The sequence below is a fragment of the Apium graveolens genome, chromosome 10, assembly GCF_009905375.1.
Source record: "Apium graveolens cultivar Ventura chromosome 10, ASM990537v1, whole genome shotgun sequence".
In the NCBI taxonomy this organism is placed as follows: domain Eukaryota; kingdom Viridiplantae; phylum Streptophyta; class Magnoliopsida; order Apiales; family Apiaceae; genus Apium; species Apium graveolens.
The window spans coordinates 134,121,118-134,148,709 of record NC_133656.1 but is presented as its reverse complement, the minus strand read 5'-3'; the positions used below and the strand labels follow the sequence as shown (position 1 = coordinate 134,148,709).

General features: G+C 34.4%; 1 protein-coding gene across 1 annotated transcript; it reads right to left on the bottom strand.

Annotated features, from left to right (window-relative positions):
• Window positions 1-3,678: 3,678 nt before the first annotated feature.
• On the bottom strand, window positions 3,679-27,470 carry LOC141691023 (uncharacterized). The gene is made up of 2 exons (XM_074495773.1): window positions 27,377-27,470; window positions 3,679-4,865 (listed from the first exon to the last, which is right to left on the bottom strand). The coding sequence occupies exons 1-2, from the start codon at window positions 27,468-27,470 to the stop codon at window positions 3,679-3,681; spliced, it is 1,281 nt and encodes a 426-aa protein (XP_074351874.1).
• Between the last annotated feature and the right edge of the window lie 122 nt (window positions 27,471-27,592).

The following is a 27,592-nucleotide window of genomic DNA, read 5'->3' as shown; positions in this document are numbered from 1 at the left end:
AGGGGCTGAAACATCGACAGACTTCACCTGTCGCCCAACAAGCCAAGAAGGGCCATGCGATTTACCATCAGTAACAAGATCTTCGACATTACTACTTCTGTCCTCTCCAGTCAGTGCGTTTTCAATCTTTGCCTGAAAAACAAACCAAGAACAAATTATGACATTTGATACTATATTAAGTAACTGGTTTCTATTGGATTGACTAGAAATCAGGTGCTTACAAGTCTGAAATTCATCACCGCAGTATCAGACTTGTACTTGTGCCCGACTTTTCGCTTGCGAGTTTCAACAAAACCTACTGCATCTGATGGTATGGGCTGATACATGCATCAACTATTTTATTTAGATATTTTAGCATATCCAAAGAATGTATAGATGGCCGAGAATTGTTAACTATAATCATCCTTTTTTATTATCTTTTTTATTAATTTAGCCTACACATTAAAGTACAATAGTATTCTGCTATTTCTATTAGTCTCATCATTTCTCTGGTGATTATCTTTCATTGCTATCATCTCTGTTATCTTAATTTATTTATGAGCATAAATACATAGATAAACCTTTCTTTCAGATATATGCCTTGATATATGAAAACAAAGTAAATAATATAAAGGGGCTATTTAATAACATAAATAACATAACAGAGGTAGTACATACCAATTTGTTCCGAATTTGGGCAAAAGGTACGGGACCAACAGTGTATGTGTCCATATACAATTTACGACTTTCAGCATTTTTCCCAGCCTATTTCTGCAATAACAAGAAAAAGATCAATTCATTCTTCCGCATAAAAAATCATACCAGAGGATGGACAACATAATGACTTCAATTTTCAAATTTTACTCGAACTTCTTCATCAGCCCAGTACATTAGCAGCACTTTGAATTCCTCTAGTGGAATATCATCTGGCCTGTGTTCCAGCCTCTCTTGATCAGTTTTATAATCCAGATAATGATTCATTTTAGTGCGACACTTGCACCCCCTCCAGGAATCACGAATTGACTGGATACAATACTTTTCCAATTGATCGGGAATAATGTAACGTGGCTTAAATAAAATTCAAGAAAAAAGCATAAGAATTAATAAGAAATGTTGGTGTATCAGAATTATTATTTATTTATTTAAACATCAGAATAATTAATACAATACCTTTACATAATCCCATAGAGTCTTCTTCAAGGTTGCAGGAACATGAGCCTAATTTTTATAGGTCAGTGATACACAAATCCTTAGCATTCCCAAAAAATTTCTCAGCTCAACTCTAATTCTATCATCATCTGCTACAGGTTGGAATTGTGATTCATTCTTATGACAACTCATTTTTGAACTGACCTAGTATGGACTTTATCCATTCTAGTCTTTCCCCTGGGTCTTATAGCAGCTTTATCTACAAGTATAATGTATCAAAAAAACCAATGACAGTGATAGTTAAATAATATCGTAAATTAAAGTGCAATTTATGCAACTAAAATTTACAGTCAACCTAATTCATTATTTTACCCTCGCTTAAATTCATTATTTTACCATACTTAAAATAATGAATAAAATTGTTAAGTTACTTTTCATTATTTCAACAGTCCACCTAATTCAAAGTCAATATTACGCAACATTATCGAATAAAACTTAAAAATCCAACACGAATGTACATACCTTCAACATCTTCATTTTCAAATAATGGAAACTCGTCTTCATTTCCCGCATTTCCAGCCTCTCTTTGATTTACAGCGTCGCTTCCACTTGTAACACTATTTTCATTATCTTCTCTCTGGCGCTTCCTCATACTATTATAAGCAAGCATCATTCCTGGTCCTGGCAGTGATGGTAGTTGAATGGTACATGGTGGTGCAGGTTCCGTAAGGACTGCTTCTTTGGCTTCCTTGTCAGTTGCATCCTTGTTAGTTGCAGTTAAACCATTTGCTTGTGAGCGATTTCTTGGTCTAGCACGAGGTTGTTTTTTTCTCAGCTTTCTTTATTTTCTGAAAATGAACATACAATTACAAAATTAAATTACAAGTGGAAATTAGTTTATTCTTATAAGCAAAAATAACCAAGTAAAACTGGATTGACAGACCTTTTTGGGTTTTTCCAATGTTTCATCTTCGCTCTGTTCCTCATGTTCAGGAATGTAATCCTGATCGCAACATTCGTCTTGAGTTATTGCATCTCTCTCTTGCACCTTTTCTTTCCCTTTAATCTTTTTCAATGTCTCTCTGAAACCAATTGCTAGTGCAGGTAAATTGTGTTTCATAAAAACTTCATTATTTCGCATGACATTTAGAATTTTCTTTCTCTCGTACTCTGTCAAATTATTGATGTTTGCAGCATGCATCTTATCTGAATCTGTCATCGGTGGTGGAGGGGGTGGAGGGGGTAAATCCATTTCCTGGAAATAAATAACAAGAAAGTCAGTGAGTTTTGGCAGGGTAATAAATTAATTTAGAAATAGTTATGAATTAAAAAAAAATATAAACCTATTTACATAGAGAATCCGTCGAGACATAAATAAATTTTAAGATTGATATATGAAGTACTCATCAATTCAAAAAGTTCATCATCTCTCTAATTATATTAAAAAGATTAAAACTATTTAGAATATTCATCATTTCTCAACTATGTTATAATATTTCAATTATTTATATAAAAATCCTATTACTTTGAAAGCTAAGTGAAATGCTAATGGAAAAAAAACCAATAATTGCATAAAATGTAGGAATTTGATGTCAATGACACACCCATTGCTTCTTTCTTTTCCCGGTCATCTTAACTTAAATATTTTTTTATGTAAACTGGATTCTCTATTTATATTAACCAAACATTGTCCAGGGACAAGAAAGCATAAAAAGAGATTTCAAAATTAATTTAAATGTTTATTACTGTAAAATAGTCTGCTGAATTTTAAATAAACCAGTTTGGTGGAAAAATAATTAACGCAGTTATTATTTAAATAAAACTGGATAATATTTTCATATGTTGTTTCATCTTCAGCTGGTGGATCACATATATCCAGTCTCCTCTTAACATTAGCGGAGCTCAGACTCACAAGTGCTTCGCTAACTTCTTTTTGATTTATCACATGTGCTTCTTCGCTAACTTCTTTTTTGATTTGTCACCGGCACTGACTTCTTACGGCTGCTCACTCCAGCTGACCTCTGTTTCACAGTTGAATCACTAGCTTGTGGATTTTTGACTTGTTGCGTATTAATGCATGGCGACATCCTTGGACTGCAGACAACTGGTTTCTTGTTCCTTTTTATTATAGTTCATGAGTGGTCACATACATCCTCTTTGGCACTCCGAAAATACAAGTAAAATAGAAAATTAACCAAACATAGCTATGTTGCAGAAAAACACGTTTATACATAAAATTTTGACTAAATTATTAAACATAGTTATGATTTATGATACCTACAAATAGATTAAGCCTTGGCCTTACAAGTACATGTGGTTGCGTCTTCAATGACTCAATTTTCTTGTCGACCATATTATCGATTTACAAATCCAGGTGGCCACCATTTCCTGCCCTGTCAACCACTTTACACAGCTCCGCATCAGTTTTGAACATTTCCCAGTGACCCAGCCCGATAACATCGCATATCCTGGAAAATCACTTATGGTCCATAAGGCAGTTGCCCATAAATTGAATATTTCATTCGTGAAGGCATCATAAGTTTATATGCCTTACTCCCATAATTCCTTTAAATCTGAGATAAGAGGCTGCATATATTTGTCAATCCTATTCTTCGGAGACTCTTGACCGGGTATAATTGTCGAAAGAATCAATTTTTCTGTCTTTATACTCAACCAATGTGGCGGATTGTAGTTGACCAAAAAAACTTGCCATGTGCTATGAAGTGTACTCATTGTACGATAAGGACTAAACACATCTGCTGTTACACCTAATCTAATATTTCTGTTTTCTGATGAAAACTGAGGATACTTAACATCCAACGTCTTCCATGCCTCGGCATCAGCTGGATGTCTAAGTTTACCATCAGTTTTTCGTCCCACAGCATGCCAAATTATAAGCTCTGAATAATCCTTGGACATGAACATCCTTTGCAGCCTAGGTTTTAATGGAAAATAACGCATCACCTTGGCTGGTACTCTACTACTTACCTTCTCCAAATGATTTTCACCAGCCCCTTTCTTTTCCCCTAAAATCCACCTCGAAACACCACAAGTTTTGCACACATCTTCCTTTTCATTTACTCCCCAATAAATCATACAATCATTTGGGCATGCGTGAATCTTTTGGTAATCAAGACCTATATCTTTAATGATACTTTTTGCAGCATTAAAAGATAAAGGTATATGGGCTTGTGGGAAACCTTCTCTTAACAAATCTAAGAGATCCCCGAATCTAGATTCGGTGATTCCATGTACACATTTCAAAGAATACAACCTAATGATAAAAATTAAGCTCGAAAATTTGGTGCAGCCTGGATATAATGGTTGTTTACCCTTTTCAAAGTTACGGTACAATTTCTCAGCATTGGAAGTTGGTCCACCAGAATGGACATCTTCACCGTTCTGCATATCTCCAATTGTCCGGCGCATCAACTCATCGAGATTATCTCCCAAATTTGTACCAACTTCATCCATATCTTCATTTGTTTCGAGATGTTTGCGGGAAATGTCAAAAATCCATTTCGCAGAAAATTCCCACGGACCATTGTAGATGAGATGATCATATATTATATCTTGAGGATGCCACTTGTCATTCTTACAAAATTTGCAAGGACAAGTTATTTCATCACCTATGCTGAATCTAGAAAATGCATTTTGAATAAAATCTCTTACACCACTCATATATCTCTCGCTAAATTTTGGGAGTTCTGTCCACATGTTATCCTCGCTGTCCATAACTATAAAAAAGTTAAAAAATCTTAAAAGTGTTGTCAGTCATCAATGATTAGTACGAATATAGCAAGGGTACCAATGCTAATATTGTCAGTCATCTACACATTCTATGCGCCATGTCTACGAGTACTATAAATTCTTTAATAGAAATATATATTCCAGAGGTTCTTGCAAGTTACAAGAATGTATTAATACATGCTTATTGATACATGCTTACTATGAGTGGAGGAACATATAGAGACAGAGAGACTGTGTTAATGAGACGATAGAGAGAGAGAGAGATAGAAAGATGTAGAAATAGGGAGAGAGAGAGAGAGATAGAGAGAGAGAGAGAGAGAGATAGAGAGAGAGAGAAAGATGCAGAGAGATGCAGAGAGATACAGATACACATACACATAAACATACACATGTAGATACAGAGAGGGGGACCTTAACACATCCATATTCAACAATCTACAAACAAAATCAAACTAAAGCAAGTTAGAATAGTACCTTAATTGAAGATCTAATTCAGCCCAAACCCTAATTGAATCTCTTGAACCCTAATTGAGCTCCTCATTTAATTTTCAGCTTTTCCACAGAGTCTTGAACCCTATTTGAACCTGAATCTCTTGAACCAAAACTGTAATTTAGGACAAGGCGGCAAAATTTAGGGCAACTGAATAATTTGGGCTTCGACCCTTTGGACTTGGGCCAAAAAATATTTATTTGGACTTCGGCCCATTGGACTTGGGCCAAAAAATGTATAATTTGTGTAATTATCTCAAAAAAATGTTTATTTTTTTTAATATTTATATATATTTTTCATTTTGAAATTATTATCTGAATTTTATAAATATTGTTTCTATTTCATGTGAATAATAAAAATATATATTAAATAGTGTTAAATTTTATAATTTATACACTCATTCAGAGTTAAAATTAAAATAAATAAATAAAATCCTAATAATAATGGTACAACCCTAAAATCGATAGTTTCTAACATCCGTACGAATAGATCGTCGAAATTTTAATTTAAAATAATCGATACTTCATTCAGGATGCATATAGGGCATAATGTATTTTGACTACTTTGACTGCTATATTATCCCACAAAATAAATAAATAAAATCTTAATAATAATGGTAAACCCCTAAAATCGATATTTTCTAACATCCGTATTGACAGATCATCGAAATTTTAATTTAAAATAATCGATACTTTATTCGGGACGCATACATGTCATAATGTATTCTGACTCCTTTGACTGCTATATTATCCCACAAAATAAATAAATAAAACTTTAATAATAATGGTAAACCCCTAAAATCGATAGTTTCTAACATCCGTACTGACTGATCGTCGAAATTTTAATTTAAAATAATCGATACTTCATTTGGGACGAATACAAGGCATAATGTATTCTCACTGCTTTGACTACTATATTATCCCACAAAATAAATAAATAAAATCCTAATAATGATGGTACACCAATAAAATTGATAGTTTCTAACATCCCTACGGACGGATTGTCAAAATTTTAATTTAAAATAATCGATACTTCATTGAGGACAGTAGCGCTTGTAAGGTATAAAGTATTTTAACTGCTTCGACTGCTATATTATCCCTCAAAATAAATAAGTAAAATGCTAAAAATGATGGTACACCCCTAAAATCAATAGGTTCTAACATCCGTACGGATGGATCGTCGAAATTTTAATTTAAAATAACCGATACTTCATTCGGGACGCATAGAGGGCATAGTGTATTTTGACTGCTTTGACTGCTATATTATCCCACAAAATAAATAAATAAAATACAAATAATGATGGTACACCCCTAAAATTGATATTTTCCAACATCAGTACGGACGGATCATAGAAATTTTAATTTAAAATAATCTATACTTCATTCGGGGAAGTAGCGATTACAAGGCATAGTGTATTTTGACTGCTTTGACTGCTATATTATCCCTCAAAATAAATAAATAAAATTCTAATAATGATGGTATGCCGCTAAAATTGATAGTTTCTATCATCCGTATGGATGGATCGCCGAAATTTTAATTTAAAATAATCGATACTTCATTCGGGACGCATATAGGGCATATTGTATTCTGACTACTTTGACTGCTATATTATCCCACAAAATAAATAAATAAAATCATAATAATGATGGTACACCCCTAAAATCGATAGTTTCTAACATCCATACGGACGGATCGTGAAAATTTTAATTTAAAATAATCTATACTTCATTCGGGGAAGTAGCGATTACAAGGCATATTGTATTTTGACTGCTTTGACTGCTATATTATCCCTCAAAATAAATAAATAAAATGCTAATAATGGTGGTACACCCCTAAAATCGATAGTTTCTAACATCTGTACGGACGGATCGTCGAAATTTTTATATAAAATAATCGATATTTCATTCGGGACGCTAGCGCAAATAAGGCTTGGTCTATTCTGACTACTTTGACTAATATAAAATCTTGCAAAATAAATATAAAAAAATTATAATAATGATAGTACACACCTAAAATCGATTATTTTTAACATCCATACGGACGGATCGTCGAAATTTTATTTTAAAAAAATTAAAGGAGTTAAAAGAGCCTTTACTTTAAGTAGAAATGAATTATTTCTATAAGGTTATATTTAAATAATGTGGAATAAAACACATTGTCTTCCTTGGTGTAGTGGTTTGCACTCAACTTTGTATTGTAGGAGGTCTTGGTTTCAAATCCTGCAAAATTTCTGAAATTTTTTGATTTAATACCTCACCACTGCCACCTCACCACTGCCACGTTAGTAGGGGACCACTGCCACGTCAACAGAGTGGGGCCCATATGGGGACCCCCTGCCACGTTAGCAGGGTCCCACTACCACATTAGCAGATTGGGCCCACATGGGGGTCCCCCGGCCACATCAGCAGGGCCCCTGCCACGTCAGCAGGGACCCGCTACCATGTCAGCATGGTGGGGTCCACATTGGGGACCCACCCGCCACGTCAGTGTCAGTGTAGGTGCCCTAGAGGCAATACATTATTATTTTATAATCTTTATGTCAGTTGATCATTCAATAAATGTATTTATTATGACCTTAATTACTGCGATATTTTGTTAGCATAATAAATGTCCTTAGAATCATGATACAAATTGTATAGTTTAAGTACATGACTTGAACTTGAGATTATATAATATATCATATTCTTAAAGGTCCCTAGTCGAGTATTATTATATAGGATAATAATAATACATAGATAGAGTAGTATGTTGTTTGACAAGATAACCACATCTCATTGGTTATAAGTATGGGGATACTAAAGTCAATACATAGGTACATGTGAGAGTACATGGTACTGGACAGACCCACAGTGAGATTCTTCATGTTTAATAAAGTCATAAGAAAGACTCACAGTGATAATGGTGTAACGATCCTTTGACTTGAAATCATTATATTTCTATACGAGGATTAATATACTTTGACTACATTAAAAGTTACTTTTGATCGGGTGATGATAAAAGTGGATATCGGGTATATCATGAGTCATATGAGAAATATGAATGATAGATAAAGGATTTAACCCTCCTATAATTAGGAGAGATATTATTGGCCTCTTGATTGAGTGAGATTATAAAAGCATGGTCATGCTCAAATAATGATTTGTCTCGATAATCTACTCATGGATCAAGTAAATCCGGATTAAATGTTGAAGAGGATGACTAAATACATGCCTCGAGTTTAATCTATAATATGTATGGTTAAAGGGATTATATTACACGAAAAATATTAATCATGAAAGGTTTTATCTAATCACGATTTAATTATTTTTTAATTGGGTAACAATGATGTATTACTAGATACCGCTCATTGTTTATAATTTTATTAGAGAATAAAATTATTGTCAATTAAATAATAGCCTATAGGGTCGCACAAATAGAGCACTTAATGGAATAGTTAATTTAAATTATAGATTTAAATTAATTGATGATTATTTGAATTTTATTATAATTAAGTAAGACTTAATTGAGATAATATAAATTCGAATTAAAAGGAATGTTTTTGCCCATAATAATTAAGTATGACTTAGTTATTAATTAAATAATAGAAATTCATTTTTATTATTTAATCCAATACCTACTAGGGTTGGGCTTTGGTATTATGGGCCTTTTTAATCAGCCATTATAAATAGATAATGATAGGTTAAAGAGGCTTGTACGTTTTTAAGAAAAAAACCCTAGCAGCAAAGAGAGGCAGAGGCAATTCAAATCGTCAAGAAGGAGGCTAGTACATCCTTTCCGTAGTCAAGTTCGTGAGACGTTCTTGAAGGTGCTCGTGTAGATACCATAGAGGTGTTTCTCCGAGAGGTAGACACAAAGCGTGACAGCTAGGATCTCCGTTAAGTTCGTGAAAGTTAAGCTCTTGAAAGGTATGATTCGTTATCTCCATAATCTGCCCATAATTATACATGGATCCTGTTTTATTCTTTTGGTTTGTAATAAATACGACTTGCATGTCATTTTCTATTTGTAGTTGTTTTATCTCGAATGTAACTCGAGTTCTTTTGTAAGTTCATTAGTATAATTCTTAATGTAACATCCAAGAAGGACAAGGGAAAGATGAGGCATCCTATGGAGGCCAAGGAGATAATGGAAGCAATAGAGAAGACATATGTAATAGTTATTTTTACACCATAGACTGACCTTGATCTTTTCATTAGCCTGAAAAGATCACATAGGATTGGGCCATAACTATTGCACGTTTACTTTACGCACTTTTCATATGATGTATAAATAGTATGTGTAGAGTAGAAAATGCATATTTTAATTAGATTAATGATGCATGTATGTATTAGATACATCACCCAAGCCATGCCTTTAAACAAGATAAAATCTGTAACAACTCAAGCTTTAAAATTAACAAACGATCATGAGATTCTCGTGTTTATGAAACACGGAATAAAATACGAATTTTCTTTATTTCTGACATGGGGTGATTTTGTCAACAACGGGTTCATAGAACTTGTAAGGCTGTGGGTTTTAAGCGAGACCGATGTGACTCCTCCACTACCTGGAAATCAAACCATTGACGAGTATTGATTTGAAGTATTTTATTCAAGGAAAAATTGGGAATCTCTTTATGATGGGATCATGATCGTTCTAAATTAAAAATCCCTAAGTAAAAATATTAAGTTTTAATCAGATGCTTTCCAATGAATGAACACTCATTAAATCCTAGATCGATAAGGGGAAGGGCTGTCAGTGGCAGGGGACTCCTATCTATCATGGTGAAATGCGATGAATATAAACGGTTATATTCGGACGTTGTATCATTGGGTCTAACTTAACTGAGTCATTATAATAAGGTGAATATAAACGGTTATATTCAACTATTATGAACTTAGAAGCATATAGTTTGGTTAAAAATCTATTAGATAGATAAGATCAATTGTTGTTCACCAAATTATCCAAGAATTATATATGATATAATTGACAACTGTTGTCTACCTAAATAATCATGTTTTAAGGATACCAGTGGTTGACTTAGAACATGACAAAATATGGATCTTGGCTCACTAGAAAGATTTATGGGATATACTTTCCGAATTAATAGTTAGGGCTATTAATTTGATAAAAAATAGTGGGAGATATATTAAGAATATATCATATTCATATGAACATAAAATTTTAACTCAGACAATCTAATGTTTATTTTGCGCTTTTATTATTGTAGATACTGAGTAATGGCAAACAACACAAACAAACTGTCCGTACGTTCAGTCCTTGAGAAGGACATGCTGACATGAGGAAACAACTTTCTAGAATGGCAGAGGAATTTGAGGATTGTCCTCAGGCAGGAGCGCAAGCTTCATGTCATTGATATTCCTCCTCCAGGCCCCCTTCCTGAGGGTGCTACTGCTGATGAACGAGCAGCACGTACAGGGGATGAGAATGATGCAAATGATGTTGCATGTCTTATGTTGGCAACTATGAGTGCTGAGCTTCAAAGACAACATGTGCATATGGATGCATATACTATCAATGAGCACTTGCAAAGCATGTTTGCAAGCCAAACTCGTCAAGAAAGGTTCAACACGAGTAAGTCACTTTTTAATTACAAACAAGGGGCGAGTGAACCAGTTGGCCCACATGTTCTGAAGATGATTGGTTACATTGAGTACCTTGAAACTTTGGGTTTCCCGATTGGTCCGAAAACTGGTATTGACCTAATCATGAATTCTTTGAACAACAAATTCACTCAGTTTGTTGTGAACTACAATATGAATGAATTTGACAAAACACCTACTGAATTGTTGCATATGTTGAGAACATATGAGACCAACATGAAGACAGCTGAACCTGCTCCCATATTGATGGTGGGAAATAAAGGTAAGGCCAAAGGGAAGGGCAAATGGAAGGGTAAGAAGAAGATTGGATCTGATTCTACACCCAAGCCAAAGTCAGGTCCCAAACAGGCTTTAAAGCCTAAAGGTGGTGTGGCCAAGGGTGAATGTCACTACTGTAAGAAAGATGGTCACTGAAAGAGAAACTGTCCAATTTACTTGGAGGATCTGAAGAAAAAGAAAGCAGTTCAGATTTCTGGATCAGGTATTTATGTTATAGAAGTCAATTTATCTATTTCTACATCTTGGGTATTTGATACTGGATGTGCTTCTCACATTTGTATAAATGTGCAGGGCCTGCAGAGAAGTAGAACTTTGGCTAAGGGAGAAGTGGACCTAAGAGTAGGCAATGGAGCAAAAGTTTCTGCTTTAGCTGTAGGGACTTATTATTTATCTATGCCCTCTGGGCTTGTTTTAGAACTAGAAGACTGTTTTTACGTGCCTGTGATTCGCAGAAACATTATTTCTATTTCTTGTTTGGACAAGAAAGGTTTTTCGTTTACAATAAAGAACAACCGTTGCTCTTTTGCTTTGAATGATTTAACCTATGGTGTTGCGCGTTTATTTATTGGTTTATATGTTCTTGATTTAGATAACCCTGTCTGTAATATAGAAAACAAACGACTTAAAATGAATGACTCAAATCAAACATACCTCTGGCATTGTCGTCTAGGCCACATAAATGAGAAACGCATATCCAAATTACATAAGGATGGATACTTGGATAAGTTTGATTTTGAATCATACCAAGAATGCGAATCTTGTTTGCTTGGTAAGATGACTAAAGCCCCTTTCACTGGTAAGGGTCAAAGGGCCACTAAACATCTGGAGCTAATACATAGTGATGTATGTGGCCCAATGCGTGTAATGGCTAGAGGAGGCTACTACTACTTCATAACATTTACTGATGATTTCAGTAGATATGGATATGTATATCTTATGAAGAACAAATCCGATTCTTTTGAAAAATTTAAAGAATACAAGGTTGAATTAGAGAAGCAAATTGGCGGAGATGCAAGTATTAAGATCTTACGATCCGATTGTGGGGGTGAATACTTAAGCACCGAATTTAGAGAGTATTTGAAAGAGTGTGGTATTGTATCACAACTCACTCCGCCAGGAACACCTCAATGGAATGGAGTTTCAGAGAGGAGAAATCGCACCTTGTTGGACATGGTGCGATCGATGATGAGTCATGCAGATCTTCCAATTAGTTTCTGGGGTTACGCTCTAGAAACATCGGCTTTCATACTTAACCGTGTTCCTACTAAGAAGGTTCAACAGATTCCATATGAGATATGGAAGGAGAAACGGTCAGGCATGAACTTTATGAAAGTTTGGGGATGTAAGGCGTTTGTGAAACGTCAAGAATCTGACAAGCTTGGACCTAAATCCGAAGAGTGCATTTTTGTAGGATACCTAATGAAACAAAGGCGTATTATTTTTATAGTCCTTCTGAGCAGAAAGTGTTTATTGCTCGAGATGCTGTCTTCAAGGAAAGAGATTTTGTTTCCAAAGAAACAGTGGGAGAACTATAGATCTCGATGAAGATCGAGAACCGCAAAATAACATTGAACCTGAAGTGGAACAAGAGCAGAATAATGATAATGCTCAACAAACACAGGTTGTTCGTAGATCTGGTAGATTTCGCCATAAGCCAGAGAGATATGGATTTCTCATGACTCTGTGTGGTGATTTGATGCTCATAGATGAAGATGAGCCTCTCACATACCAAGATGCTATGAACAGTCCAGACTCTAAGAGATGGCTTGAAGCCATGAAATCCGAGATAGATTCCATGTACGAAAACCAAGTATGGACTTTGGTTGATCCACCTGAAGGGGTAAAACCCATAGGGTGCAAATGGGTTTTTAAGAAGAAAAAGGGCATGGATGGAAATGTTTAGACCTATAAAGCTAGGCTGTTAACAAAAGGTTTTAAACAAATTCATGGTATTGACTATGATGAAACTTTCTCACCATTGGCTATGGTCAAGTCTATAAGGATTTTACTTGCCATTGCAGCATTCCATGATTATGAAATCTGGCAAATGGATGTCAAAACAGCCTTCCTTAATGGAAGCCTTGAAGAGGATGTGTACATGACACAACCTGAGGGTTTTGTCCATCCAAGGAATGCTGGCAAGGTATGTAAATTGCGTCGATCCATTTATGGATTGAAGCAATCCTCTAGGAGATGGAATATCCGTTTTGATGAAATAGTCACAGAGTATAGCTTTGTTCAAAATGAAGATGAACCGTGTGTTTACAAGAAGGTTAGTGGGAGCTATGTGGCATTCATAGTACTATATGTTGATGATATACTACTAATGAGGAATGACATACCTTCTCTAAAGGCTGTTAAGACTTGGTTAGGGAGCAATTTCTCCATTAAAGACTTAGGAGAGGCATCCTACATTCTAGGAATGAGGATCTATAGAGAAAGATCTAGAAGGATGATCGGTCTAAGTCAGAGCACATACATTGATAAGGTTTTGCATCATTTTGGAATGCAAAATGCAAAAAGGGGATATGTCCCCGTGTCTCAAGGGATAACGATCTCTAAGGACCAGTGTCCGAAATCATTGGATGAGAATGACCACATAAATAAAGTTCCATATGCTTCAGCAATTGGATCTATCATGTATGCAATGGTATGTACTCGCCCAGATGTCTCGTATGCTTTGAGCATGACGAGCAGATACCAGTGTAATCCGGGTGAAGGTCACTGGATGACAATTAAGAATATTCTTAAGTACCTGAAAAGAACTAAAGATTCATTCTTGGTGTATGGAGGAGAAGAGAAACTCATTGTAAAAGGTTACACCGATGCAAGTTTCTAAACAGACAGAGATGATACTGTATCACAGTCTGGTTTTGTGTTTTGTCTAAACGGAGGTGCTATAAGCTGGAAGAGTTCAAAGCAAGAAACAGTAGCTGATTCTACAATGGAGGCTGAGTACATTGCAGCTTGTGAAGTAGCTAAGGAGGCCGTTTGGATTCAAAAGTTCATTTCTGATTTGGGAGTGGTTCCATCGATCGCAGATCCCATTGATCTATACTGCGATAATAATGGAGCCATTGCACAGGCTAAAGAACCTAGATCACACTCCCGCGCTAAACATATACTCAGGAGATTTCACCTTATTCGAGAGATTAATGAAATGGGTAATATACACATATGTAAAGTGCACACAAATGATAACATTGCAGACCCACTGACCAAAGGCTTGTCGCAGCAGAAGCACGATGGTCACACTAGTTCCATGGGTATTAGATATATGGGTGATTGGCTCTAGTGCAAGTGGGAGATTGTTAGTGTAGGTGCCCTAGAGGTAATACATTATTCTTTTATCTTTATGTCAGTTGATCATTCAATAAATATATTTATTATGACCTTAATTACTGCGATATTTTGTTAGCATAATAAATGTCCTTAGAATCATGATACAAATTGTATAGTTTAAGTACATGAATTGAACTTGAGATTATATAATATATCATATTCTTAAAGGTCCCTAGTCGAGTATTATTATATAGGACAATAATAATACATAGATAGACTAGTATGTTGTTTGACAAGATAACCACATCTCATTGGTTATAAGCATGGGGATACTAAAGTCAATACATAGGTACATGTGAGAGTACATGGTACTGGACAGACCCACAGTGAGATTCTACATGTTTAATAAAGTCATAAGAAAGACTCACAGTGATAATGGTGTAACGATCCTTTGACTTGAAATCATTATATTTCTATCCGAGGATTAATATACTTTGACTACATTAAAAGTTACTTTTGATCGGGTGATGATAAAAGTGGACATCGGGTATATCATGAGTCATATGAGAAATATGAATGATAGATAAAGGATTTAACCCTCCTATAATTAGGAGAGATATTATTGGCCTCTTGATTGAGTGAGATTATAAAAGCATGGCCATGCTCAAATAATGATTTGTCTCGATAATCTACTCATGGATCAAGTAAACCCGGATTAAATGTTGAAGAGGATGACTAAATACATGCCTCGAGTTTAATCTATAATATGTATGGTTAAAGGGATTATATTACACGAAAAACATTAATCACGAAAGGTTTTATCTAATCACGATTTAATTATTATTTAATTGGGTAACAATGATGTATTACTAGATACCGCTCATTGTTTATAATTTTATTAGAGAATAAAATTATTGCCAATTAAATAATAGCCTATAGGGTCGCACAAATAGAGCACTTAATAGAATAGTTAATTTAAATTATGGATTTAAATTAATTGATGATTATTTGAATTTTATTATAATTAAGTAAGACTTAATTGAGATAATATAAATTCAAATTAAAAGGAATGTTTTTGCCCATAATAATTAAGTATGACTTAGTTGTTAATTAAATAATAGAAATTCATTTTTATTATTTAATCCAATACCTACTAGGGTTGGGCTTTGCTATTATGGGCCTTTTTAATCAGTCATTATAAATAGATAATGAGAGGTTAAAGAGGCTTGTACGTTTTTTAAGAAAACCCTAGCAGCAAAGAGAGGCAGAGGCAATTCAGATCGTCAAGAAGGAGGCTAGTACATCCATTCCGTAGTCAAGTTCGTGAGACGTTCTTGAAGGTGCTCGTGTGGATACCATAGAGGTGTTTCTCCGAGAGGTAGACACAAAGCGTGATAGCTAGGATCTCCGTTGAGTTCGTGAAAGTTAATCTCTTGAAAGGTAAGATTCGTTATCTCCATAATCTGCCCATAATTATACATGGATCCTGTTTTTGGGTTTCAAAATTTTTGTTTTATTTACGTTTATCCGCTGCATTTTATGCCTTCGAAACCCAATAGGAATGACATACCTTCTCTAAAGGCTGTTAAGACTTGGTTAGGGAGCAATTTCTCCATTAAAGACTTAGGAGAGGCATCCTACATTCTAGAAATGAGGATCTATAGAGAAAGATCTAGAAGGATGATCGGTCTAAGTCAGAGCACATACATTGATAAGGTTTTGCATCGTTTTGGAATGCAAAATGCAAAAAGGGGATATGTCCCCGTGTCTCAAGGGATAACGATCTCTAAGGACCAGTGTCCGAAATCATTGGATGAGAAGGACCACATGAATAAAGTTCCATATGCTTTAGCAATTGGATCTATCATGTATGCAATGGTATGTACTCACCCAGATGTCTCGTATGCTTTGAGCATGACGAGCAGATACTAGTCTAATCCGGGTGAAGGTCATTGGACGGCAGTTAAGAATATTCTTAAGTACCTGAAAAGAACTAAAGATTCATTCTTGGTATATGGAGGAGAAGAGAAACTCGTTGTAAAAGCTTACACCGATGCAAGTTTCCAAACAGACAGAGATGATACTGTATCACAGTCTGGTTTTATGTTTTGTCTAAACGGAGGTGCTGTAAGCTGGAAGAGTTCAAAGCAAGAAACAGTAGCTGATTCTATAATGAAGGCTGAGTACATTGCAGCTTGTGAAGCAGCTAAGGAGGCCGTTTGGATTCAAAAGTTTATTTCAGATTTGGGAGTGGTTCCATCGATCGCAGATCCCATTGATCTATACTGCGATAATAATGGAGCCATTGCACAGGCTAAAGAACCTAGATCACACTCCCGGGCTAAACATATACTCAGGAGATTTCACCTTATTCGAGAGATTAATGAAAGGGGTGATATACACATATGTAAAGTGCACACAAATGATAACATTGCAGACCCACTGACCAAAGGCTTGTCGCAGCAGAAGCACGATGGTCACACTAGTTCCATGGGTATTAGATATATGGGTGATTGGCTCTAGTGCAAATGGGAGATTGTTAGTGTAGGTGCCCTAGAGGCAATACATTATTCTTTTATAATCTTTATGTCAGTTGATCATTCAATAAATGTATTTATTATGACCTTAATTACTGCGATATTTTGTTAGCATAATAAATGTCCTTAGAATCATGATACAAATTGTATAGTTTAAGTACATGACTTGAACTTGAGATTATATAATATATCATATTTTTAAAGGTCCCTAGTCAAGTATTATTATATAGGACAATAATAATACATAGATAGACTAGTATGTTGTTTGAGAAGATAACCACATCTCATTGGTTATAAGTATGGGGATACTAAAGTCAATACATAGGTACATGTGAGAGTACATGGTACTGGACAGACCCACAGTGAGATTCTTCATGTTTAATAAAGTCATAAGAAAGACTTACAGTGATAATGGTGTAACGATCCTTTGACTTGAAATCATTATATTTCTATACGAGGATTAATATACTTTGACTACATTAAAAGTTACTTTTGATCGGGTGATGATAAAAGTGGACATCGGGTATATCATGAGTCGTATGAGAAATATGAATGATAGATAAAGGATTTAACCCTCCTATAATTAGGAGAGATATTATTGGCCTCTTGATTGAGTGAGATTATAAAAGCATGGCCATGCTCAAATAATGATTTGTCTCGATAATCTACTCATGGATCAAGTAAACCCGGATTAAATGTTGAAGAGGATGACTAAATACATGCCTCGAGTTTAATCTATAATATGTATGGTTAAAGGGATTATATTACACCAAAAATATTAATCATGAAAGGTTTTATCTAATCACGATTTAATTATTATTTAATTGGGTAACAATGATGTATTACTAGATACCGCTCATTGTTTATAATTTTATTAGAGAATAAAATTATTGTCAATTAAATAATAGCCTATAGGGTCGCACAAATAGAGCACTTAATGGAATAGTTAATTTAAATTATAGATTTAAATTAATTGATGATTATTTAAATTTTATTATAATTAAGTAAGACTTAATTGAGATAATATAAATTCGAATTAAAAGGAATGTTTTTGCCCATAATAATTAAGTATGACTTAGTTATTAATTAAATAATAGAAATTCATTTTTATTATTTAATCCAATACCTATTAGGGTTGGGCTTTGCTATTATGGGCCTTTTTAATCAGCCATTATAAATAGATAATGATAGGTTAAAGAGGCTTGTACATTTTTAAGAAAAAAACCCTAGCAGCAAAAAGAGGCAGAGGCAATTCAGATCGTCAAGAAAGAGGTTAGTACATCCATTCCGTAGTCAAGTTCGTGAGACGTTCTTGAAGGTGCTCGTGTGGATACCATAGAGGTGTTTCTCCGAGAGGTAGAAACAAAGCGTGATAACTAGGATCTCCGTTGAGTTCGTGAAAGTTAAGCTCTTGAAAGGTATGATTCGTTATCTCCATAATCTGCCCATAATTATACATGGATCCTGTTTTGGGTTTCGAAATTTTTTGTTTTATTTACGTTTATCCGCTGCGTTTTATGCCTTCGGAACCCAACAGTCAGCAGGGGCCCCTGCCGCGTCAGCAGAGTGGGGCCCACATGGGGGACCCACCTGTCACGTTAATAGGGGTCCACCTGCCACGTAAGCAAGGTGGGACCCAAATAGGGTGACTCAGTTGCCACGTTAGCAGGGACCACTTGCCACGTCAGCAGTGTGGGGACCCAGCTCTGCCATATCAGCATTTATTTATTTATTTTTTAATAAAAAATTGAATATTTTTATCAATATATGTATTGGCAATACTTTACGAGACCTATGCTAATATAATTAAAACTTGTTGCAGCATGGTACATTATTATATAGCTACTGCAACATTATCTACGGCAACATCACGTAATTACGTGGTAGAAGGCCGTTTATGGCGTAGTGAATGTAGTATAAGCCACCTCTTGCCATCTAACGCATTGGACCACATACATCATTATATATAAGTCTTAATCATTTGGTAGCCCTTTCACCTTGTCCGGTAAAAGGTGCTTTAGCCATTTTGCCAATGAGACAATATTTGCATTTTTTATATGATTCAAAATCAAACTTATCCAAGTAACCATCTTGATGTAATTTGGAAATGCATTTCTCATTTATGTGACCTTAATGACAATGCCAGAGCCATGTTTGATTTGAGTCTATCATATTAAAATGTTTATTATCATTATTTATGTTATGGACAAGAGTATCTAAATCAAGAACATATAAACCATTAAACAAACATGCAACCCCAAGGTAACATTATTCAATAAAGGAAGAACCACATCGGTTCACCCCAGACATCAGTTTTCTATATTTCACATCGGTCCAAAACAATTGTAAAATGTTACCATATACATTAGGTCCTTCAAAACATTGATGTTTAATATTTACATAGACATCGATTTTAGACGAAGTCTGGTTAATAAACATCAACTTTGGTTACTTCAAAACTGATGTTAAATATATATACTAATGTTAAATATTTAGCTGATCTAATCATATACATTCCAAAAACTCTAAAAACAAAAACCAAAAAATGCTATTGTATTTAAATAACTAAAACATAAATTATTATTACTAAACCAATCCAAAGAATTTTAGTATATAACATGAAAATTAAAAATATGATTTTCAAGATTACTACATTATCAAAGCATATTGCAGCTAGTATATATCATATCTATTTTTTCCTATCACAAGTTGAGGTTCTCTACCAGCTCCAAGAAGCTGCTTTCAAACTTAGGCTCCGTAGTTGTAGGTGGTCCTCCAGATCCAACACTATAAATCAAGGATAGGAAGTGATGACATGTCTTTCTCAAATTAAGGTGAATATAAACTTTAGTGACCCATCAGTATCAAAAGACCTCTGTTCACTTTACTAGTATAAATTACAAAGGAAACTCCTTCCAGAGAACATCGAGATTGCTAGAGTCACATGCATCAAGCATGTCATTTCTCGAAGCACAACTACAAATGAAAAAGGACAGAGATTAATCTATGTCGAATAATAGGCAGATAATAAAAAAACTCACTTCCTCAATTAACTTGAGTTAAAGAAATTCTCAAATATTTCTGAATGTATCGAGTCCTCATATATGCCCTGAATGGATAACATTATATTAGCATTATGTATCAATTCTACACATCAAATGTTAGATTGGAACAAATATTATTGACTTCTCTAAAGTGTTCTAAGTTTGTACTATGAAAAGAATATATCACAAGATATATGTAATATATAATTTTAGGCCTTTGGTATAATGGAAGAAGTTCCATCATATTGCAATGTCTGTTTTCATAGTTCATCACCAATATTTTATAATTTGTATAGCTAAAAACATAATGCATAGATTTATTAGAAGCATCGTTAGTTCCATCTCCAGTTACAGCGATAACGTGCCTATTCTTTCTCAATGCTCGCACAAACAACAACTTATCATTAGGTGATGACCTTCCCATTACCTATAAGAAACCAGTCATCAGTTATACTGTAACGCCCTCCAATCCCGGGTCAGAAGTTTGGGGTCCACAACACACATACACACCATATTTAAACCTGTTTATGAATATAATAATATATATGCAATGACCCTACAAACCATTTTCCACGGACCGAAGCAGTTTAAAGTATGCCCACAAGCCACAATGTTATTTATATTATAAACGTTCCAAATCCCAATTTATTTATCTTAAAACGGAAGTAAATTTTATTACAATCTATTGACACAAACTAAGCCAAACATCATCTGCTATCTTATTCCATTTCAATCTGGAAACCTAGCTCGCACGCTTTTCTGGGTATCCTCGCTACCACCAGTTTTCTTTTCCACTGGAAAGATTATAAATAGATTTGAAAGAGTGAGCTAACTAGCTCAACAAGTCACAATGACAAGACTGAGATTAAACAATGATCAATTGAAGTGATATAAGGAATCAAGTTTACTGATAAGTAATGATTAGAATTGGATATTCACTTTTATTTTAAAGACCAAGGTTAGGCTGCTGATCAATCAAGCACTAACCCCGAGCAAGGCTCCCAACTATGCTCTATATACTGGATCCACAGCACACATTGGCATATTATGACCACGAATCTGGTCCGACCACGAATTTTCTCCCTATTTAAAAATAATCCAATTGTATAATAACAGTATGATAAGAAATGAAATTTCAATAAGCTGAATCATAAACAACACTTATCTTGAAGCATAGGGTGATTCATAGTTCCATGAAGGTATACAAGGAATTCATAAAGGTTGGGTTTTAATTCAAAGAAGGAATCAAAAGGAAGAAGACCCAAGGGTCCAAGAGTTACAAGAATTAGTCATCTGTTATACAAGACATACGGGTTGTATGTTAAGCAATCTCGTATCAAGAATCAGTATGTGGTAGATATGTATTTATGGAGTAGTATCGTATAGGTGTGGTTCATATCCAAGAATTCAACAATCAATGGTTTACAAGAAATCACGCTTGCGGCTCAAGATCAATATGAATAAGGGTTTATGGTTTAGTACTTCAAAGTACTTGCAATATAGAAAAAGAATTATTTGGAATAACATAAGGAAGAGAGTTCAAAGGTACTCGCAATATATCACAAGAAAGAACAGAAGCACTTGCCTTATCAACTTGCTTTTATTATACTTGTACTTTTCTACTGGTTCCCACTCACTAACCACTTGCTTTCCCTTTCTATGTCTCGAATGGAGAGCCCAAGACTTATTTACAAGCCCTTTTTTTTTACTTTTTTTTTCGCTTCCTCTGTTAAACATCACATTCATATATCAATACTACTTCTCATCTCGTTTTATTCATTACAAGCTTCTAACTACCCTTCGGTTCACCCAAATTCGACGTACGGATGGAAAGTTATAAATAAAATAGTCAAACAATGCACGTATAGTCATATTATATATCAATCAATTCACGTATATCACATAGCACGTAAGATATTCGATCAAAATAATTATTCAAAGATGATTCGGGGTTAAAATGATTTTTAAGTATTTAATACTAATTTTTTGAATATTTTTCGGAATTAAAATGGGTCTCCGAATCATTTTGAACACCCGAATCTGACTTTAAAATAATTTTATAATAATTATCGAGCTTTGAAAATAATTTTAAATAATATTTTAAAGCTCTAAACTATTTTTGGAATTTTTAAATCAAAATAAATAATTAAATCTAATTATTAAATCAATTAAAATTAAATAATAATTGATTAAATTAATTAATCAATTAATATTAAATTAATCGATTAATTAAAATAATTAAAATTTAATTAAAATTAATTAATAAAATAAATCAGATTTATTTCTGAATAAATAAATAATTAAAACAATTTTCTGGATTAAAATAATTAAATAACCATTTTTCTGATTTTTAAAATACTAAAAATATCATTTTTAAAATAAAACTAAACAACAATCCAATTTTTGTAAAAATTCTACAACTTTAATGACTAAAGTGTAAAAACAGATGTAAAAATTTGTTTTAGGAAAAAATTGGATTAAAATCGGGTTAAATTCCGGGTCAATATCGACCCGACCGAGTCAATCAAGAACAGTTATAACACGCCGGAAAACTCAAAGTTTGAGGAGCTTAATTTGTGCAAAATATGAACCGTTTGATAGTATTTTGTATCTCAACTGACTCCTGAACACAACAACAACTCGGGGATGATATTCTTTATGCCCTGGCACAAATTTCTCGACGAACCTACCGTTAACGCCGGCGAGTTCGAAAGTTTTTACAACCTACCCGTCCCAGGCTTCCAACAGAGAAGTTACTTACATGAATTGGCTTGTTTTTAAACGATCTATCAACTGGTATCACTCAATCAAGCCCAGAATCATTAAAAATGAAACCCCCAATTCTCAATCAAGAACATTCAATCGACTGAAACCCTAATTTAACTATCCGAGAATTAAACAATAATTTCTATATGTTATTGAACTCCAAATTTATCATATAATATACCAAAATGATCAGGATAAAATTATCTACATGTTTCTAGCATCAAATCATATCAACAACATCAAGAATAAAAATTCCTAACTTAATCTTTAATTAATTCGAAATAAAATAATTAAATTAGGAAATTACCTCGATTTCTGCACCACAATAGTTGATTGTTACAGAAAGGTCTTTTTGAGAGCTTCGATTTGATATATTGCTCGCTTGAATTGGAGTTCGATAACGTCTTCGTTTGTGCGTCTGCTTCTCAAGAACGTAACGAATAATTAGGGTTTTCTCTATATATCACTGGATTTTACTGTCTGATTATGATTATACGAATAAAATGAAATAACAAATAGGGTATTTATATATATGGAATATTGGTTCATGTTGGATCGTGTTAGATCGATAAATTAGTTACTTAGCGGCTAAGTAACTGCAAAAACTATCCATTTTGATACATGTATTGGATAATTATCCAAACCGGGCTTCTTATAAAACACTTTATACGAAATTTATGTAATATTATATCGTCTTTCAAGAATATGGGTTTGGTTGATTTATCGAAATGATTATCGTATCGAAAATTTTGCGCCGAGACGCGCACAGGTCAAATTGTAATCCGGATCGAAAAAGTCAAAAAATGGAAAATGTTCGGAATTACCAGATTAGAAGGAAGGAGTTTTCCGAAGAGTTTGGGGTTGTAAAAACGTAAAAACGGTTGAAGTTGGATGATTCGCGGTTTTATAAAATAGTTTTGTAAATACTCAGAAAATAATTAATGAATTCATAAATTAATATAAAATCATATAACACTCCAAAAATTACCAGAAAAATACCATACTTATCTTTATTTTATTCTGGACATATTAAAATTTACTTATTCACCCTTTATCACATTTAAACATCTAAATATCAAGATCAACCAACCGATAATTTACCAAAAAATCACATAATAATCACATAATAAACATTTATTAATAAAATAATTATACACGATATCCTGAATATTACATCCTTCCCCCCTTAAAAGGATTCTGTCCTCAGAATCTCCAAAATAAACAATTGAGGGTATTTTTCCCGCATATCACTTTCTAACTCCCAGGTTGATTCTTCAACCTTTGGGTTTCTCCACAATACTCTTACTAAATTTAAAACTTTATTTCTCAATATCTTTTCTCTCTTTTCTAGAATCTCTATGGAATTCTCTACATAAGATAAATCTACCTGAAGTTCTATCGGCTCATACTCAATTATATGCCTGTAGTCTGGATTGTACTTCTTGATCATCGATACTTGAAAAATATTATGAATGGGCTCCATGTGTGGGGGTAATGCCAATTCGTATGCTACCTTGTCGACACGTTTCAAAATTTTAAAAGGTCCAACGTATCTAGGACTCAGCTTTCCTTTCTTTATGAATCTAGATAATCCTTTCCACAGTGACACTTTCAGTAGTACTAGATCTCCTTCCTTGAATTCCATATCCTTTCTGGATTGGTCTGCATATATCCTTTGATGATCCTACGCTGCAATTAACCTTTTCTAGATAACCTCAACAACTTCATTTGCCTGTTGTACCAATTCGGGTCCAAGTATCTTACGTTCTCTGATTTCATCCCAATACACCGGTAATCGACATTTGCGTCCATAAAGAGCAAATGCTCATCCCATTTTCCTTTGAAATCAATGAAATAAACATGTAACATATCTTCAATTGTTTGGATTGTCCTTTCGCTTTGTCCATCAGTTTGCGGATGATAAGCTGTACTCATATATAATTTAGTTCCCAAGCATTCTTTGAAAACTTCTCCAAAATCTGGAATTGAATCATGAATCTCGATCTGATATGATAGACACAGGGACTGCATGACGGACTACTATTTCCTTCAAATACATGTGAACCAGCTTGTCCAACAAGAATCTTTCATTAATTGGCAAGAAATGAGCTTATTTGGTAAGTCTGTCCACTATAACCCAAGTGGCATCATGGTTCGCTTTCTTCCTTGGTAAGCCAACTATAAAATCCATAGCAATGTGCTCCCATTTCCATTCTGGAATCTCTAATGGTTGTAACAATCTGTTTGGTCTCTAATGCTCCGCCTTAACTCTCTAACATGTATAACATTTGTTAACCCATTCTGCAATCTCTCGCTTCATGTTTGGCCACCAATAATTCTCTTTTAAATCTCTATACATCTTGGTACTTCCTGGATGGATGGAATACCTTGAGTTGTGAGCTTCTTGTAGAATTTCATTCTTCAATTCTGTCATTGATGGAATCCAAATTCTGGAAGAAAATCTGAGAATACCTCGATCATCATTCTGAGTGCATAATTCTTCTCCAACTAAATGACTGATATCCTGAGCCTTTATTTCCTCTTGACATTTTCTTATCTTCTCCAGCAATTCTGGCTGAAACGTCATAATATCATCTTTGCTTCATTAGGCTTGCAAATCCTGACTTCAATTTCCAATTTCTGAAATTCCTTGTATAATTCTTCCGGTACTGTCAACACGTTCAGTCTTTCCCTTCTGCTTAATGCATCTTCCACCACATTCGCTTTTCGTGGGTGATAGTTAATCGTGCAATCATAGTCCTTGATCAGCTCCAACCATCTTCTATGTCTCATGTTAAGCTCCTTTTGCGTGAATATATACATTAAACTTTTACGATCCATATAGATTTCACACTTTTCTCCATAAAGATAATGTCTCCAAATTATTAAGGTGAATACTATTGCAGTTAGTTCCAAATCATGAGTAGGATACTTCTACTCATGAGGTTTAAGTTGTCTCGACACATATGCAATAACTTAATCATGTTGCATAAAAATACAACCTAATCCCTCATGAGAAGCATCACTATAGATTACAAAATTTCCTTGATCATCTGGAAGTGACAACACAGGTGCTGTGATAAATCTTTTCTTCAATTCCTGAACAAATTTTTCACACTTCTTATTCCATATTAACTTATCATTTTTCCTGGTGAGCTTTGTCAAAGGCGTCACAATCTTTGAGAAATCTTGAACAAATCTTCGATATTATCCCGCTAATCCCAAGAAACTTCTTACTTTTGTTGGTGTTTTTGGCCTTTCCCAATTCACAACTGCTTCGATCTTTGCTGGGTCCACTTTGATCTCTTCATTACTTACTACATGTCGTAAGAATTGAATTTCTTGTAACCAAAACTCACACTTTAAAAACTTGGCATAAAACTTCTTCTTTCATAAATTTTCAAAGATATCCTTAAATGTTCTGCATGATCTTCCGTTGACTTCGAGTAGATAAAAAATATCATAGATAAACACAATGACAAACTTGTCCAAATATTCCTTAAAAAAATTTATTCATCAAGTCCATAAATGTTGTTGGGGCATTGGTCAATCCAAAAGATATTCCTAAGAATTCATAATGACCGTACCTTGTTCTGAAAGCTGTATTTGGTATATCTTCAGGCTTGATCTTCAATTTGGTGATATCTAGACCTCAGATCAATCTTAGAAAAGTACTTGGCTCCTTTTAGCTGATCAAACAAATCATCGATTCGCGGTAATGGATACTTGTTCTTGATCGTAAGCTTATTGAGTTCTCGATAGTCGATGCATAACCTCATTTTTCCATCTTTTTTCTTAGCAAATAATACCGGTGCACCCCATATGGATACACTGGGTCAAATCACTCCTTTTTCTAATTGCTCCTGTAATTGCTTTGCTAGTTCCTTCATTTCAACTGGCGCCATATTGTACGGGGCTCTAGATACTGGTTCTGTTCCAGGTGCTAAGTCGATTGCAAACTCAATTTCTCTATCTGGAGGAAGTCCTGGTAATTCGTCTTAAAATACGTCTGGAAATTCATTTATCCCAGGAATGTCTTCCAGTTTCACTGGATCCTGACTTTTATCTATCACATAAGCAATAAAATGCTCACATCCTTGTGGTAGTAACTTTTTAGCTTGAATCATCATCAAAAACTTCTTCTCTCTCTTCTGACCTTTAAACGTCACCACTTTCGCATCTGGCGTCTTCAAGATTACTTTCTTATTACGGCAGTCTATCTGAGCATCATGCTTAGATAGCCAGATCATTCCTAGAATAACATCAAACTCTCTTAACTTAAATGGTATCAATTTAGCAACAAACTCATTGCCAGAAATCTCAATCTCATTGCTCTTATACACTTACTTAACCGATACACGCCCCTGATTTGCTAATTTTCACACTATAATCTCACTTAACAATTCAACTTATCAACAAAATCATGAGAAATAAATGATCGAGTTGGTCCCGAATCTACTAACACCTTATCACAAAAAGAATTCAAAGCAAGCATACCTGCCACAACATCAGTGTCCATGATAACATGCTTCCCAGACATTGCATAAACTCTAGCTTTGGGAGGTTCATTCACTGTTGGAGGGGCTCCCATGATTCACAGTATACTATTGACTGGATTTTGTGCTTTGAAATCCCTGGCTATGTGCCCTGGCTTTCCGTACTTGAAACAGGTATACCTTATTGCTGGAGCTTTGCCTTTTTAATTCCTGGTAG